Below are 17643 nucleotides of genomic sequence, written 5' to 3'. Positions count from 1 at the left end.
TCCTTGTCCTTGTATAAAGGAATTCTGACTACCTAGATTCGAATCCTAGTAACTTTGGGCAAGTTATTTAGCCTTGGTTTCCTCCCCTGTTAAATGGACATATTGTTAAGTACCCGCCTTGAAGGTCTATGGCAAAAACTGAGATGGCATATGAAAACATTTGGCACGGTGCCTCTGCACAGTGAGCACTTAAAGCATGTGTCACTCAGAGACCTTTTCTGTGTGTCCAGTAGGTTCTAAGCATTTTACAGGAAAACGCATGAGTTCTACTGCCTCTCAAAAAATTTAAGTCATTATTGTTATTTATTTTGTTGCCACATATATAAGGATGTCTTGCAGCTACAGTTCTATGAGTGCAAATGTTCATAAGGACATGTGCATTTGTAATTTTATACACATTGCCAAGTTTCCTTGATCTCAGTTGAATTCTTCCAAAAACAAACCCTGAAACCAGCACAACTAGTTTATTTGAGAGGTGATCCAAGAAAAAAAAAACCTCTCCAGACAGGAGAGGAGAGGCAACTCACAAAGTCAGGTTGTCCAGTAACTGAATGCTCTAGGCAGCCAGAGTCTCATGCTGCTGGGGAAGTCAAGGAATTGGTGCTGAATGCCCACATACCGTGGAGTTGCCCTGCCTGTGAGGGGTTGGAGTTGGGTGTCAGTACATCAGCTCTTGTCAGTCATTGGCTGCGGGTACTAACTCCTGACCCCCAAGCAAAGGGGTGCGTGCTGGTGGTTAAGGTAAGCTTTGAGTGAAGCTGGGTGATCTGCCTAGGGCTCCAGGGCAGTTTTTGCACCCTCTGCAGGGTTTAAAACCCCAATACTCACCCCTCCAGCAGTAGAAAGAAGGATTTGCATCTCAACCAGCTCACCACTGAGGAGTGTGACATTTGTGACTTTCCTTTTGTTCATTGCTATTTTTCCTACACAGAAAATACTTTTAGTAAATGATAAAAATATTTTTATTTTAGTATATTAATTTATATTGCTTTATTTTAGCAGCTTCATTGAGGTGTAACTTGTCCACCATAAAGCCCACCCCTTTTATGTGTACAGGTCAATGATTTCTAGTTAACTTCCTGAGCCTGTAGCCATCACCAGGGTGCCATCTGGGGGCATTTTTTCCTCAGTGCTGTAAGAGTCTTAGATTCTTACACTTAGACTAATTCCTACTCCTACCCCAGACCCTGGCAACCACTAATCAACTCATTGTCTCTGTCCCTGTCTTTGCCTTTTCTGGACACTTCACATTAATAGAATCATATGAGATTTTTCCGTCTGGCTCTTTTCACCTAGCATAACCTTTGTTCCTTTTTTGGCTGAATAAACATGTCATCATACAGGTATGCTGTATTTTGTGCACCCACTCATGAGTTGGTGGGTAGTTGAATTGATTTCACTTTTTGACTATTATTCATAATACTTGTATGAACATTTAAGAACAAGTTTTTGTGGGGGTGATATTTTCCCATCTGTTGGATATAGACCCTGGATGACTTTGGGTTTAGTCTTTTAAAAAACTGCCAAACTGCTTTCCAAGGTGACTATATCACTTTGCACTCCCACCGGCAATGTACAAGGTTCCTGTTTCCCCGGATCTTCATCCACATTTGTTTTTTCTCATAGCTGTCCTCTGTGGGTGTGAAAGGCAATGTGGTCACGTTTCTCATTTTGAAAAAAAAATTAACTATTTAATTAGAAATAATTCTTTAAGCCAGGCACAGTAGCGCACACCTGTAATCCCTGCAGCTCGGGAGGCTGAGGCAGGAGGATGGAGAGTTCAAAGCCAGCCTCAGCAAAAGCAAGGTCTAAGGAACTAAATAAAATACAAAAAAAAAATACAAAAAAAATACAAAATAGGGCTGGGGATGTGGCTCAGTGATTGAGCACCTCTAAGTTCAATTGCCAATACCAAACAAACAAACAAAAAAAAAGAATTCTTTAAACTTAAAACACTCATCTTACCATGAACTTTAATTTTTTTCACATTGCATTTTTTATTGTTTGCTCTATTTAGTTATACTTGACAGCAGAATGCATTTTAACTTACTGTACACAAATGGAGTATGACTTTTCATTTCCTTGGTCGTACATGATGTAGAGTCACACCATTGGTGTAATCCTACATGTACATAGGGAAATGATGTCAGTCTCATTCCACCCTCTTCCCCACCCCCATCCCCTCCCCTCCTCTCATTTTCCTCTGCACAGTCCAAAGTTCATACAGTTTTCCCTTACCGGCCCCCATTATGTATTAGTATGCACTTATCAGAGAAAACATTTGCCCTTTGGTTTTGGGGGGGATTGACTTATCTCACTTAGCATGATGTTCTTCAACTCCATTCATTTACCTGCAAATGCCATAATTTTATTCTTCCATATGGATGAGGAATATTCCATTGTGTATATACCATAGTTTCTTTATCCATTCATCTACTGAAGGGCATCTAGGTTGGTTCTATATTCTAGTTATTGTGAATCGAGCTGCTATGAACATTCATGTAGCTGCATCACTGTAGTATGCTGATTTTAAGACCTTTGGGTATAGGTCAAGGAGTGGGATAGCTGGGTCAAAAGGTGAGTCTATTCCAGTTTTCTGAGGAATCTCCATACTGCTTTTCAGAGTGGATGCACCAATTTGCAATCCCACCAGTAACGTATGAATGTGCCTTTTTCCCCACATCCTCGCCAACACCTATTGTTGCTTGTATTCTTGATAATCGCCGTTCTAATAGGAGTGACATGAAATCTTAGGGTAGTTTTGATTTGCATTTTTCTAATTATGAAAGATGTTGAACATTTTTTCATATATCTGTTGATCCCTTGTATATCTTCTTCAGTGAAGTGTCTGCTCAGTTCCTTAGCCCATTTATTGATTGGGTTATTTGTATTTTTGATGTTAATTTGTTGTTTTCTTTATAAATTCTGGAGATTGGCGCTCTATCTGAAGTGCTCGTGGTAAAGATTTTCTCCTACTCTGTAGGGTCTCACCACATTATTGATTGTTTCCTTTGCTGAGAAAAAGCTTTTTAGTTTGAATCCAACCCATTTATTGAATCTTGATTTTATTTCTTGCACTTTGGGAGTCTTGTTAAGGAAGTCTGGTCCTAAGCCAATATGATGGAGATTCAGGCCTACTTTTTCTTCTATTTGGTGCAGGGTCTCTGGTCTAATTCCTAGGCCCTTGATCCATTTTGAGTTGAGTTTTGTGCAGGATGAGAGATAGGGGTTTAATTTCATTTTGCTGCATATGAATTTCCAGTTTTCCCAGCACTGTTGAAGAGGCTGTCTTTTATCCATTGTATGTTTTGGGCACCTTTCTCAAGTATGAGGTAACTGTATTTTTGTGGGTTTGCTTCTGTATCTTCTATTCTTTATTATTGGTCTACCTGCCTATTTTGGTGCCAATACCATGCTGTTTTTGTTACTGTTGTTCTATAGTAGAGTTGAAGGTCTGGTATTGTGATACCTCCTGCTTCACTCTTCCTGCTCAGGATCGCTTTGGTTATTCTGGGTCTCTTATACTTCCAAATGAGTTTCATGAATTTGTATAGTGCTTTTGGTGGTATGGCCATTCTGACAATATTAATTCTGCCTATCCAAGAACACGGGAGATCTTTCCATCTTCTAAGGTTTTCTTTAATGTCTTTCTTTAGTGTTCTGTAGTTTTCATTGTAGAGGTCTTTCACCTTTTGTTAGATTGATTCCTAGTATTTTATTTTTTTTGAGGCTATTGTGGAGAGGGTAGTTGATCTTTTAAGTGTCACATACTTTCCCCACTTTTTCTTTTAATGCCATTGTGTAAGTTGTGTATTTTAGGTGAATGTGAGGCTCATTCTGACTCTATTCCATTCCTTTGTCAATTTTTAACCCAAGTACCTTAAAGTGTTAATAATGGGAACATTATAATAGGCTTTGTGACATCTGGGACCCCACCCCAAGTCTTGATTGTCCTTCCCAGTAAGTGGTCTTTTGATAAAATTACCTTCAGTCTGTGTGTGTGTGTGTGCGCACGCGTGCACTCTGAGGATTGAACCCAGGGCCTTCTGTGTGCTCAACACATGCTCTACCATTGGTCTACACACCCAGTTTGCCCTTTTATGTCCAATCCTAACTTAAAATGTTTTATGATGAAATATTTAAGGCATACAAACGGGTCTCACCTGCCTTTTTTCTCTAAAAGACAGTTAATGTCATGTGATTGAGTTCTCTGTGAAGTATCCTGTTGTAATTCAAGTGGCATTGCCTTCAATCGACACTGTACTTCCTGTGGTCGCAAATAGATTTCTTAGTTCAGGTTGCTGTAACAGCACACCCCAGCCTGGGTGGCCAAGAGGGCAGAAATGCACTTGTCCCGGCTCCAGTGGCTGGGAAGCCCCAGGCCGGGTGCCAGCACAGGGTGAGGGGAGGGCCCTCTTCCTGGTTGGCTGACTCTGTTTTCTCATTGTGTCCTCACATGGCAGAGAGAAAGAGACCCAGACGGAGACAGAGACACAGGGCGAGCTCTCCCGTCTCTTCGTGCAGGGCACTAAGCCCACCCTGAGGGTCCACCCTCATAACCCAATGGCCTCCCCAAGGCCCCACCTCCAGATGCCGTCACAGTGGGATTTGGGTCTCACTGTGGGGAGGACACAAGTTCATAGCAAGGTCAGATCCCCACTCGCTCATGCTCTTGGGTCCCTTCCTCAGTTAGAATTAGACAACGTTGCATTAAAAAATATCATGAGTACCCCAGGACCTCGCCAACGAGACCTCTTTTCTTATTTCTAACTACAGTGCTTACCTCTGTCATGTTAGAATGTGCCCTATTTATGTGGATTTCTCCAAAATCCTGGGACTTTCTAGTTGCTTTCCTCACATTTCACAGGTGGATGGTAAGAAAGAAGATTGCAAATTCCAACCTTCTCGGGGATGGGGGTTGTCGTTCTGCTTTTGTTACCAAGGATTGAATCCAAGGGTGCTTAACCACTGAGCCACAGCCCCTTTTATTTTTTATTTTGAGGAAGGATCTCTCTAAGTTGTTTAGGTCCTCACTGAGTTGCTGAGGCCGGCTTTGAACTTGCAGTCCTCTTGCCTCCCAAGCTGCTGGGATTACAGGCGTGCGCCTCCATGCCCAGCCTTCTGGGGGTTTGATGTGGGGGCAAAGGTTAGCATATGAAATGGGGATTGTTCTATTTTCATGCGAATGAACATGAATCAAGATAAATCTGCTGAAAACTCAGGCTCTGAGCTGGAGGAGGGAGAGCAGCATGCTCTATGCCAGGCGTGACAGGAAGTGACACCAGGGAGGGCTAGGGTTGAGGTGTGCGAACCCCGGAGACAGAGCTGTGGTTGGGGAAGAACTCAACCTGCCCACGACATCGAGGGGCCTTCCTGGGCCACACATCATCAGGTTCCTGCAACAGCAGGGGCAGGGCTCAGGCTGGCGTTTCACAGGGCTCTTTTTGGAGTTTGGAAGAGTAGAGAGAGCAACCTGTCTCCCTCTCTCCTCAGGAACCTGCACCATGGAAACACCTGCAAACCCAGCTCCAGGGACAAGACAGGGCCCAGACACCCATTGAGACCCTCTCCATGAGGACCTAGAACATCTATCATGAACCAAGAAGCCAGGTAGGTGTTTTTTTTCTTCTCTTCCCCTCCAGTCCTACTCCCTCCCATCTACTCCTTCATTCTCTTCCTGCTGCCCAAACCACTTCCTATCCAGACTCATCCTGGGCTTCCAAAACACCTCAAACCTGCTCCTAGCCACCATTCAGCATGACAGTGAAAATCATCAGACACAGCCAATCATGAAGAGCCTCAAGCATCTAATCTACCCATTTTGCAGATGCTGCGACTAAGGCACATACAGAAAAGAAACTCACACAAGGTCACACTATGAGTGTATTAGCTAGGTTGTGCTGCAGTAACAAACACCCTCAAAAATCCCACACCAACAAAAGTTACTATCTCCTCTTCTTTGCTTCTTGTCCACTGTTAATGGACTGGGAGCTCCATTCTACATCATCCTGCCTTCCAGACCCAGGCTAAAAGAGCAGACATGAAATACTGCTGATCCCTGTAGCAGAGGAAAAGAGAGAACATGGTGAATCACATGCTGGCTCTTCCAGTGCCTACACTGATGTGACATGAGTAAAAAAATATATATATATTTTTTTGCACATTTCATTAATCATATCAAGTTTTGTGGCCATGCCCAAGTTCAAGGGAGTGAGGTAGTGTCATCCTATCAAGGGCCCAGAAAGGTTGAGAGCAACTGTAAACAGCCTCAATGCCTACCATGGAGAATTAGTGACAGAGCTAGGCCAGGACCCCTTGTCCCCCGACTCTGGCCAAGGATCTTTGTACTGCCGTCTTCAGTCTCCAAGGCTATTTCCCATAAAAGTCACAATGGCAAATGGTTATCCTTAGACAACTGGATGTCTTATCCCAAGGAATGGGACACCGGTGATAGAAATGAAGGCTGGTTAGACTGGCGGAGGAGGAGTGGGAGGATGAGGAGCGCCCCCAGAAATCTGGCCACCCAGGCACCCTCATTTCCACCTGGCATGGTGCTGCTGGGTGACTCCTTTATGGCCAGCATGGACTTGGGTACCTCAGCCCAGGAAAGAAGTCATGCCCAAAGCTGCGGCTACATCCTTGTTTCAAGACCCCCTGAAGTCCAGGGACTGGCCCTTGTCTGGTGCCATGAGACCTTGGAAATGTACTGGCCTGAGAGGCGAGAAATCTTAGTTGTGATCCTTCTCTGCTATATGCTTGACTGTGATCTTGGGCACCTCTTTTACCCTTCCTGAGTCTTTCCATCTGCTCAATGCGGACAGTGATCCCTGCCTGAGGATTACGGATATGAGCATGTTTCATGAGTTTGAAAGCCCCACGTCTGATCAGAGACCTGTTGCTATTACTCTAGTTGAGGAGGGATAACAGAAAGGGGATGGGGCACGTGCCATGGGCCTCTACTGGGTGCCAGGGAACAGCTGAGGTCTAAACATCAGGACACACAGCAGGAGTTGGTAAGGCTGGCTCCTGAGTGGGCCTCTCTTTTCAGAGTTAGAAGTGTAATCTCTGGAGCTGTGAGGATTTGGTGAGATACAGAAAGCCCTTAGAGCCATGCCTTTCACAGTCAGTGCTTTCCCAGTGTGTGCCGTTGTTGAGGAAATAGTACCAGAAGGTTCTCTTGGAAATGTTACAGCATATTCCAAAGTAAGAGGTCTAACATTTAGTTAACCAATCCCCAACTGTTGGATTTTCAGTTGCTTCCAGTATTTCACTATTATAAAAAATTGTGCAACAAACATCTTTGTAGTTAAAATTTTTATATATACCCACAGTTGTTTCCTAAGGTTATTGAATTGTTGGGTCAAAGGACCTGCACATTATTTAGGCTTTTGCTTGTCAAAGTGCCCCTTGGCCACTACTGGCATGCCTACCAGCAGGTTACTGGAGAGTTCCTGTTCAGAAGGGGAGAATTAGCACAGAGAGAGAGGAAATGGCTTGTATTAGCTAACATTCGAGTTCACTATGAGCAGCAGAAAGCCCTACACAACAGTGGTTTAAACAGAATAGAAGTGTATTCTCCTGTCACATAATGGAGGTCCGAGGTCAAAGCTCAGGGAAGTTGGGCAACTTTACCCTACACCTTCCTTGGCACTGGCCTCTACTTCATGATCCACCACGACTACCCAAGGTCTAGCCATCACAATGACATCCCAACCATCAGGAAGAAGCAAAAGGAAAGAGACAGCACTTCACTTACATCCAATTGACCAAAATGCACATGGCTACATTTAACTAGCAGGGAGTTAGGGAAATTGAGTCTATTCTAGATCACCAGGGAATACGCAGGAGTTCTAGTACTAACGAAAAAAGGAAGAACAAATTTGGGGAGATAACTATGTGTGTCTGTGCCATGAAGTTAGCTCAGACTAAGGGTAGCACAGTGGTTCATGGAAACAAGAATGATCCTCAGGGACCCATCCACAGGGGAAGGACTCGACCATTCCAGAGAGCCAGGCTGCAGGCACAGGGGAAGGGGATATGGAAGAAGCAGATGAATGTCTGGAGCTGAGCCCTAAGCAGAAGCATCCCCCAGTCTCCATGGAGACCACTTACCTGCCTATTTCCTGCTGCTGAGAGATGGGGGCGGTTCTTCATGTCCCTTTGGCTTCTCCCACCTCACTTTCCCTTGGTTCACCTGCCCATCATGTCAGCTCACCTGCACCACCCGGCTCACCTGTCTTCTGTGTCCTCACAGGGCCAGCTCCTCATGGACCCCATTAGCCTCCAGCTGGGCACCAGGAACCTGTGTAGCTGGCTCATGAAGCTGCTGAGCACACAGCCAGAATGGTTGAGCACCAAGATGAAGTTTTTCCTCCCTAACGTTGACCTAGGCTCCAGTGAAGAGGCCCCTGACCCTGAGCAGAGAGTCATCCTGCAGCTCAGAATGCTGCACACCCAGGGGCCAGCCACCTGGCAGTCGTTCATCCACTGCGTGTGCATGGAGTTGGAGGTGCCTCTGGACCTGGAGGTGCTACTGATGAGCACTTGGGGCCAGGAAGATGGTAAGGGTGGACACAGGGGTGCAAAGCAGCCACCTGCCCCATGTCCTGGGAAGCCACTGGAGGCCCAGGGAGGCCCAGGGAGGCCCCAGGGGCCACACAGGTCACACACAGAGGATGATGTGCAGAGCCAGGAACAAAATTCCTTATTTTCAGTCACTCCCCAGAACAAATCCCCAAAGGCCACAAAATCAGCTGGAGCCTGGAGCCTCCTCCTGCCACCTTACCCCTCCCCAGTCAGGCACAGAGAGGAAAGACCAAGAGACTCCTTCCAAGCCAGAAATTCCATACCTCCCATGGTGCCTAGAGACTTCCTTCAGCAACATGGTCAGAAGCAGGGAGAAGCCTCTGAGCTCTACCAACAGGCAAGGTTTAACTCTTAACAGGTTTAACTCTGTTCAGTTCAACATGCATTGCTAGGACACCTTCTGTGTGCACAACACTAAGGGAAACACAAGCCATTGTGGGGTGTCCTTGGATATAAAATAGGAACCCCGTGGAGAACTCCATCACAACTCCATAACTAGAGTTATGGCTCTCACCCGTAATCCCAGCAACTCAGGAGACTGAGGCAGGAGAATGGCAAGTTCAAAGCCAACCTCAGCAACTTAGTGAGGTCTTGTCCCAAAATCAAATGAAAAGGACCGAGGATGGGGCTCAGTGGTAGAGCACTTGCCTAGCATGAGTGAGGTCCTGGATTCAATCCGAGTACTGCAAAAATACAAACAAACAAACAAAAAACCCCAGCTTGACCACAGGATGGTGTGGGAAATCCAGGGGACACACACATGCTTGTGTGTAAATACGAATACACATATGCCCATGCACACAAGTGGGCGGACACACATACCCAGGTCTGCACGCTCATGCAGAGGCCCACATTTCCACCCACACCACCCTCAGGTTCCCCCAACTGATCACTGAGTGTCAACCTTATTTCTCCCTTGCCGGGCACCCACCCTGTGGCACAGCCCTGAGCAGGCGCCAGGCCAGAGCTGGGCCGCAGGCGTCTCAGCACCCCACAGCATGTCCTGCTCTACTCTCTTACAGAGCTGGGAGTGGACGAGAGGCACCGACTTGGACCTCAGCTCCAGCATGGTGAGGCCTGGGACGGGGCGGGGAGCACTCTCGGCCCATCTTAACCTGGAGGAGACCGGTAGTGGCCCGTGACTGCCATTTCCCTCGGCTCTTGGACCATGCCCCCACGGCAACTCCCAGCCCACCTCCTCCAGACCTGTGACTTTCCAGACCTGTCCTCAGGAGCCTAATCTGTGGCCACCAGGAGAGCCTGCTGGTGCTGGCCCTCAGCGCCCCCACAATCCCCTGTCTGGCTTTATCTGGGGAAGGCCCATTCTCACCTCCCTGCCCCCCATCTCAGGGGCCCGTCTGCCAGCACCCCAGAGTCAAGCAGAGCCCCAGGGTCAGGCTCCACCAGGAAGCACTACCATCCTCCCCACCCAGACCCTTCAGGCCTGACCCTTCAGTTCCCACCCCAGGTCACTCTGGCTTCCTTTCTGATAGAGCTGGGAGGGGTCAGCACCCCTCGCTGACTCACAGGCCACAGGAAGGAAGGGATTGCACTGGCTTTGTTACAGCTGGGCCCAGCAGTCACATCCCAGGGTCAGTGCTAACAGAAAGCACCTGCCTTGCAATCCCAGCCCCCCAATAATTCCAAACTGTGTGTCCAGGTCCCTGGTGCATTTAGACCCTTATTACTGAGCTAGCATAATCGTCACATGACTATGACCAGGTTCATTAATAGATTTGGTCAGTGAATCCCTGGCGGATATGGGACTTGTTAAAATACTGAAACACTTTCAAGCCCGTTCCAGCCCCTTTGGGGAACCCCTGTGCCCCTCCGCAATTCAGCACCTAAGAAGCTGACTCCCTGCAGGGCCAGGGGCCCGGGCTACTCTGGTTAGTCGTGGGTGACTACTGTGTAGAATTGCACTTCCCTTCTTAAAGCTTTCTCCTTGGCCTCCTTCCTTTCTTGTTCCCTCATTTCTCTCCTCTTGTTTCCTTGCTTCCTTTCCCACACTCTTCTAAGAAGGCATTAGAGAGACCTTGGAAATCCACACAAGATAAGGGGAGCGAGGACCTTGGTGATGAGGAGAGGGCCTAATGCAGGCGGCAGGTCGCGACCTGGCCAGGCCTATGGGCCGCCTCACTCCCTGCCAGGCCTCCCAGAGCTTGGCCCTTCCCTGGTGAGGAGACAGTCGTGTAGTGCTTGGGGCTTAGAGCAGAGAGCTATAGGGCTGCTGTCTGTAACCTGGATGCCTAGAGCCTCCAGTCCTGCCCCTGAGGCCTGGAACCCCCTCCCCAAACCACCCCTCCTTCCTCTCACAGTCCCTGGGCACGGTGCTCTTGCCCACCTGTGTCTTTTTGCAGAATGGAACCCCCCAGATGTGCTGCCCAGGTCCCAGTTACCCCTTCACCCCTTCCTTTGCTCTTTCCAGGCCTCAAGCGCCCTCCCCAGAGCTGTGGTTCCTCACCTCGTCAGAAGCGCTGCAGGAAACAACAGCTAGGTGGGTATGGGGCAGGGAGGGACCCGGCATTAGGACTGGGTTGCCCAGGGGCCTGGACACAGGCCCTGGAACCTGTCCCTGGCTGGCAAGCGTCTAGGACCTTTTTTCTTCCAAGCTTCTGGGAGGGAAGAATTCAAGGTCATGTTGGGCAGAGAGGGCTGAGATGGCAGGGAGGGGCATCCTTCAACAGGTGGAAGGGGGCTTCTCCAGATAGGGCTCCACTGAAGGGGCTAGAAGCACCCAGGGGTCACAGCCTTGTCAACCAGCATCTTCCAGGGATACCTGGTGTCCCCAAGGTTGTGGGGGACTGACACAAAAGAATTAACCAGCATGACCTCAGGCCCAGGGCCTGCAGTGGCCAGTTTGGGGTGAGCAGGGATCGGGAGTGGTGAGGATGCCTGGGAGGACCCCCCAAGGGAGAGGCCCTGGGGGAGAGAGTGATGGTTAGCCAAGCCGGGAAGAGACGAGAGGGAATCCATTCGCCCCCTGTTGCCCAGAATGGTCCCTGTTCTTAATCAGTTGTCCCACTAACTGGACGTGGCCCCCCCACACACCCAGCCCCAGGTATTGCCAGAGCATTCACGTCCACACGGAATAGGCCATTACCTCAGGCCCCGGTGTCCTCCAACAGTGGCCCCAGTTCTTTCCTGGCCACCTGAGACCTCCCAGTGACTCAGAAATTAAAAGGTCAACACCTGGATGGTAGAGTCCCAGCTCCCACAGCTCTACTGACCAGCGCCTGGGCCCACGGCTGTAGTGCCCACCCCTGGGCATCCCAGAACCACGGTGCTGGGCAGGGGCACAGAGCACTCAGCTACCACGTGAAAAAGAGGCAGCTCCAATAAGTTGTGCAAAAAGTCCCTCCCACACTTACGTCATCACAGAACCAAGAGAGCCACGACCCACTCGTCCCCATACCATCTCCCTGTGCTTGGCTTCCAGAGCCTGCTGTGGAATGGACTCCTGGGAATTGGGTGGTGTAAGAACCCCTCATGGTACCTTTGCCTTCTCACCACCCATTCCTACCCCACCAGGGCTAGAGGTTCCAAGCAGCCAAATCTTGGGGTAAAGGGACCTGGGGGAGCGGGGGCCCCTGCACTCATACCATCTCTCTACCCTCTACAGAGCTGGCCAGGAAGTACCTGCAGCTCCTGAGGGCCTCTGCCCGGCGGCAGTGTGGTGATGGACTCCCCAGGCCAGGGCAGACCCCTACTGCCCAGCAAGCCTACGTCCCCCCAATCCTGCAGTGGAGCCGGACCACAGCACCCTTAGACACTCGAGAGGGAGCCATTGTGGGGAACCCCAAGGCAGAAGATAGCACTAACATAAGCATCCAGGACCTCTTCAACTTCAAGGCCAAGGGCCCACAGGTGACAGTGCTCTTGGGTAAGGCTGGCATGGGCAAGACCACACTGGCCCGCCAGCTCTGCCGGAAGTGGGCTGATGGTCAGCTGGACCATTTCCAGGCCCTGTTCCTTTTTGAATTCCGCCAGCTGAACCTGCTCACGAGCTTCCTGACGCTGCCCCAGCTCCTCTTTGATCTCTACTTGAGCCCAGAGTCGGGCCCCGACGTTGTCTTCCAGTATCTGAAGGAGAATGCCAACCGCGTCCTGCTGATCTTTGACGGGCTGGACGAGGCTGTCCACCCCTGCTCCAGCAAGGAGACTGTGGCTGCTGGTGGCTCAAGCCCAGCCCTTACCCTCTTCTCCGACCTCTGCCATGGTACCCTGCTTCCCGGCTGCTGGGTGATGGCCACCTCCCGTCCGGGGAAGCTGCCTGCCTGCCTGCCCACCGAGGCAGCCATGGTCCACATGTGGGGCTTTGACGGACTGCGGGTGGAGGAGTACGTGAGCCACTTCTTCAGTGAGCATCCAGCACAGGAGGTGGCCCTCGCAGAGCTGCGGGGAAATGGACATCTCCAGAGCATGTGTGCGGTGCCCGCTCTGTGCCAGGTCGCCTGCCTCTGCCTCCGCCATCTGCTCTCTGGAAATCCCCCCGGCCAGTCTGCAGCCCTCCTCCCCACGGTGACCCAGCTCTACATGCAGATGGTGCTTACCCTCAGCCCCCATGGGAGTCTGCCTGCCAAATCCCTGCTGGGCCTGGGAGAGGTGGCCCTGAGGGGACTGGAGACCGGGAAGGTCATCTTCTACGCAGGAGACATCCCTCCTGCCATCATGGCCTTCGGGGCCACTCACAGCCTGCTGACCTCCTTCTGTGTCCACACAAACCCTGGGCACCAGGTGACAGGCTATGCTTTTACCCACCTCACCCTGCAAGAGTTTTTTGCTGCCCTGCATCTGATGGCCAGCCCCACGGTGGACAAAGACACACTTGCTGGCCATGTCACTCTGAATTCCCACTGGGTTCTGCGAACCAAAGCCAGACTTAACCTCTCAGACCACCTCCCCACCTTCCTGGCGGGCCTGGCATCCCGCACCTGCCATCCTTTCCTCAAGCACATGGCTCAGAGGAATGAGGACTGGGTGGGGGCCAGGCAGGCCACTGTCATACAGGTGCTGAGGAAGTTGGCCACCCGCAAGCTCACGGGACCAAAGGTGGTGGAGATGTGTCACTATGTGGCCGAGACGCAGGAGGCTGAGCTGGCTGGTCTCACTGCCCAAAGCCTCCCCGATCAACTCCCCTTCCACAATTTCCCGCTGACCTACAGAGACCTGGCTGCCCTGACCAACATCCTAGAGCACAGAGCTGCCCCCATTCACCTGGATTTTGAGGGCTGCTCACTGGAGCCCCACTGTCCTGAGGCTCTGATAGGCTGTGGGCAGGTAGAGACTCTCAGGTGAGTAAGGGCAGGACCAGGGAAGACTGCAGGGAACTGGACTTGGTGACAGTGGAGGTCAACCAGTCTGGCAGACCCCTTCTAGAGAGACTGGATGTGGATGTCGAATATGGAAACAGAATGGTCCTTGTCCGCCCCTTACCCTCTGATGCTGGTGGAGTAGAGCCACTGGGCCTTGACGGGACTCTAGAGTCCAGCTAGATCCTCCTCCTCACAGTGGTTTCTGGGCCCTCTGTCTCTCTGTCAGTCATGGCTGCAGCCTCTGATCTGGGCTGTGTTGGAGTGCAGCCGCCTGACCTTGGGGCAGCTGGAGTTTCTTCATTTCTTAAATGAGTCTGTAATTACACCTCATTCACGGGTCAGGGTGAGAATGAGATGGGATTATGCATGACAAACACTTCTCAGCACAGCCCCTGGCCCGGAGCTCTCTATTTATATTAGCTAGAGAAAAGGCACAGAGGAAACCTCCCCTAGTGCAGGGGATTCCATCATGCAGAATTGCATTTCTCTCTCTGGAAGAGGCAGAAATAAGTGATCCCAGTTGGTGGGATGCTTACTCCACATGGTCATGCAGGGCCCCAGGCCTTACCCTTGCTGCTCCATCATCTTCCTATCTGCATGGGCAAAGCTGGGTCCTGGGCATACCTGTGCTCTGGCTTGAGGCAAGGGAAAGAGTGGGCGTGGAGGAGACATGCCCACTATATTTAAGTTCAGCCCTGAAATTAGGCGTCACCTGCCACAGTCCATTGGAGAGAAGAGCCACGTGGCCACTTGAGCGGCAAGGCAGTTAGAAGTGTCATCGCTGCTCAGAAACCGTATTCCCAGTTCTCTGTTTCCATGGATCAAGTGGAGAAGGGATTCCCTTGATGAAGCAGTCTCTGCTGTCATTGTCACCACCAAACTGCAATGGCAACACCGACTATTTCTACCAAATGTGGTGGTCCCCTCGCTGACAGAGGACAGGGTGGTGATGACCTCAAAACTCTCCCCGCACTGAACCTCTGCCACTTCGCTTCTTCCCACACAGCTTTAAGAGCAGGAGGTGCGGGGACGCGTTTGCAGAAGCCCTCTCTAGGAGCCTGCCAACGATGGGGAACCTGAAGAGGCTGGGGTGAGCCAGGGCTTGGAACCAAGAAAGACCTTCATCGGAGGGCTGCCTGGCACCCCCCCACTTGTCCTACGCAGGGCAGAGTCCCAGGCTGCCCGCTCCACAACCCCATCCTTCCCCACCTTCGCTTACTCCGTAGGTTAGCAGGAAGTAAGACCACTGCCCGAGGCATCGGCCACCTGGTGCAGGCCTTGCCCCTCTGCCCGCAGCTGGAAGAAGTCAGGTGAGTGACCTCCAGGAGGGCTCGCTGGCTGGGGAGAGGAGTCACTCCCAGGACACCCCCGGGTTCTGGACTGGGTCCTGCATATTCCATCAAGGTCTGACCAAGATCTCATTTTTTAACAAGGTATCAGGTTCAGAATGGGTTGAGGCTGAATGCAAACACAAGATTTCAAAAGACTCCAGAGCAGGGCTTCTTGGAGAAGCATGAGTTTTGAGGTTCCCTCCCCTCTTTCTGTGAGCCTAGGAGAAGGGATGGCAGTGTGCGGGCAGAACACAGGTACTGGTCTACACATAAGGACCCGAAATACACTCCTTCACGTGGGTGCACATATACCCGTAAGTGTGCACAGAAGTACACACTCACTTACTCAAGTGTTCACGCCCACTCATAGATGTGCCCATGTGCAGCACATAGATGCAACTCAGATGCATGCGCGCATTTAGATACAGGCACGCTCCAACTAATGAAGCACAGGTACACAAACTCACCCTCCCCTGTGTCTGTGACTGAGTTCTCTGGGGAGGGTGGTGTCAGGGACCCACCAGTGGCTCCCTGGCAGGACGGCTGCTATAGCAGAGGCACCTGTATGGTATTTAGAGAAGCTGCTGCTCATGCAGGCAGGTGCATCCGAGCACCAGGACACAGCACTGACTGAGTAGAATGTAAGCTGGACCACAGCTCCTAGTGCCCCTCTGCTGGGGGCCTTCATGCAGGGGTCGCTCTGGTGGGAACAAGGGTTAGGAATATTGATCTCTCGGGCGCTGGCTGATCATTGACAGTGACCTTCACCTTTTCTGCCATCATCCATTACTGCTGTCAGTCATCTCATAGTCCCTCCAGCTAGGAACCCAAACAGGGCTGGGGTGTAAGCTCACTTAACGAGGGTAGAGTGAGGTCAGAGAGGAATAGCTTGTCTGGGGAGTCAAGGTCAGAGCTGAGGCCAGAAGCAGCACCCATGCAGCATCCCCATGGAGACCTTGCTAGACCTCACCTAGGAGGCCCCAGGGAAGCTGGGCCTCAGGCACATTCTAGACATAAGTCCTAGGATTGGGATACTGAGACCCCCACAGCCTGTCATTTAGATGGTATGGGACACTAGCAAAAGCAAAAACAAAAACAAAAACCAGGGGGACAAAAGTGAGGCTGGTGGAGGACATTTCCTCCTAGCTGTGCCTGTTGGCTGCTAGGGGACAGATCTCCCCGAATTCCTGAGCCCCTGTCTTGTGTCTCCCAAATGAGGGTAGCCTTGACTGTCACCTGCCGACTGGGAAGTCCAGGGACCCCAGCCCCAGGACTGAGGGACTGGGCTTTGGTCTCCCTGCAGTTTCCAGGACAACCAGCTCAAGGATCAGGAGGTGCTCAGCATCGCGGAGGTACTTCCCCGCCTGCTGCGGCTCCGGAAGCTCGAGTAAGTAGTCTTCCTCTCCCTCTCCTGGCCAGCAACTCTCCTGGCATAAGTCCCCCTCCCTTACTCACCGGGGGGGACCCACTCCTGACACCTGTGCCACAACCATGCAGCCTGAGCCGCAGCAGCTTCTCCACAGCAACAGTACTGTCCTTGGTGAAGGTGGCAGTCATGTGCCCTACCGTTAGGGTGCTGCAGGTCAGGTGAGCCAAAGGAATGGGATCCTGGCCTTGAAGTCATTAGAAAAGGGGATGAGAAAGTGGGAAATGGGGAAAGGAGGAGGCCTTTAGTCTGGAGAGCTTCGTGTGCATGATTGTCTGACTCACTACTGCAGCTCCAGAGCCTAGTTCAGGCCTGGCACCTGAAACTCAATAAACAGTGGGTGGCTGCATGGGTGCATGGGTGGGTGGATGCATGGGTGGGTGGATGCATGGGTGGATGCACGGACGGACAGGAGAATCAAAGTCTACAAAGCACAGGCATAGCCAATGGGATCCTTAGCTGCATGACACTCTCCATGGTGCTGAAGCAACTTTATCCGTAGTCAGGATCACAGGCAAGACCCTCTGCCCAGCAGGTGTCATGCTTGCTAACCCGAAAGCCATTGTAACTCCTATTTTAGAAACTCTCTAGGCTGGGCACAGTGGCACACACCTGTAATCCCAGTGGCTCAGGAGGCTCAGGCAGGAGGATTGCGAGTGCAAAGCCAGCCTCAGCAGCTTAGCAAGGCTCTATGCAACACAGCAAGACCCTGTCTTAAAAAAAAAATGGAGTGGGGACTGGAGAAGTGACTCAGTGGTTCAGTATCCCTGGGTCCAATCCCTGGTACAAAAACAAAACAAACAAAAATTACCTCTCAGAATTCCTAATTTTTTGTCATATTTCTTGTAAAAAATTGTTTCCCTGGCTTGTTTTGTTTTGTTTTCAGTACTGGGGATGGAACCTAGGACCTCACACATGCAAGGCAAGTTCTCTACCACTGAATCACATCCCGAATCCTTTTTATTTTTTACTTTATTTTGAAACA

General features: G+C 50.7%; 1 protein-coding gene across 1 annotated transcript in view; it reads left to right on the top strand.

Annotated features, from left to right (window-relative positions):
• The window catches only part of Nlrc5 (NLR family CARD domain containing 5), an 85962-nt gene that overhangs the window by 26044 nt on the left and 42275 nt on the right, over positions 1 to 17643 (top strand). The window contains exons 2-10 of the mRNA XM_047528434.1: positions 5494 to 5610; positions 8255 to 8561; positions 9609 to 9656; positions 11015 to 11083; positions 12209 to 13880; positions 14908 to 14991; positions 15128 to 15211; positions 16536 to 16619; positions 16730 to 16819. Coding sequence (XP_047384390.1) covers positions 8267 to 8561; positions 9609 to 9656; positions 11015 to 11083; positions 12209 to 13880; positions 14908 to 14991; positions 15128 to 15211; positions 16536 to 16619; positions 16730 to 16819 — 2426 coding nt within the window. The 5' untranslated portion in view covers positions 5494 to 5610; positions 8255 to 8266. The remainder of the gene's footprint in view (positions 1 to 5493; positions 5611 to 8254; positions 8562 to 9608; positions 9657 to 11014; positions 11084 to 12208; positions 13881 to 14907; positions 14992 to 15127; positions 15212 to 16535; positions 16620 to 16729; positions 16820 to 17643) is intronic.

The sequence above is a fragment of the Sciurus carolinensis genome, chromosome 16 (genome assembly GCF_902686445.1).
Source record: "Sciurus carolinensis chromosome 16, mSciCar1.2, whole genome shotgun sequence".
NCBI classification, from domain to species: Eukaryota; Metazoa; Chordata; class Mammalia; order Rodentia; family Sciuridae; genus Sciurus; species Sciurus carolinensis.
Note: the sequence above shows the minus strand (reverse complement) of the source record. Positions and strands in the feature narration are given on the sequence as shown.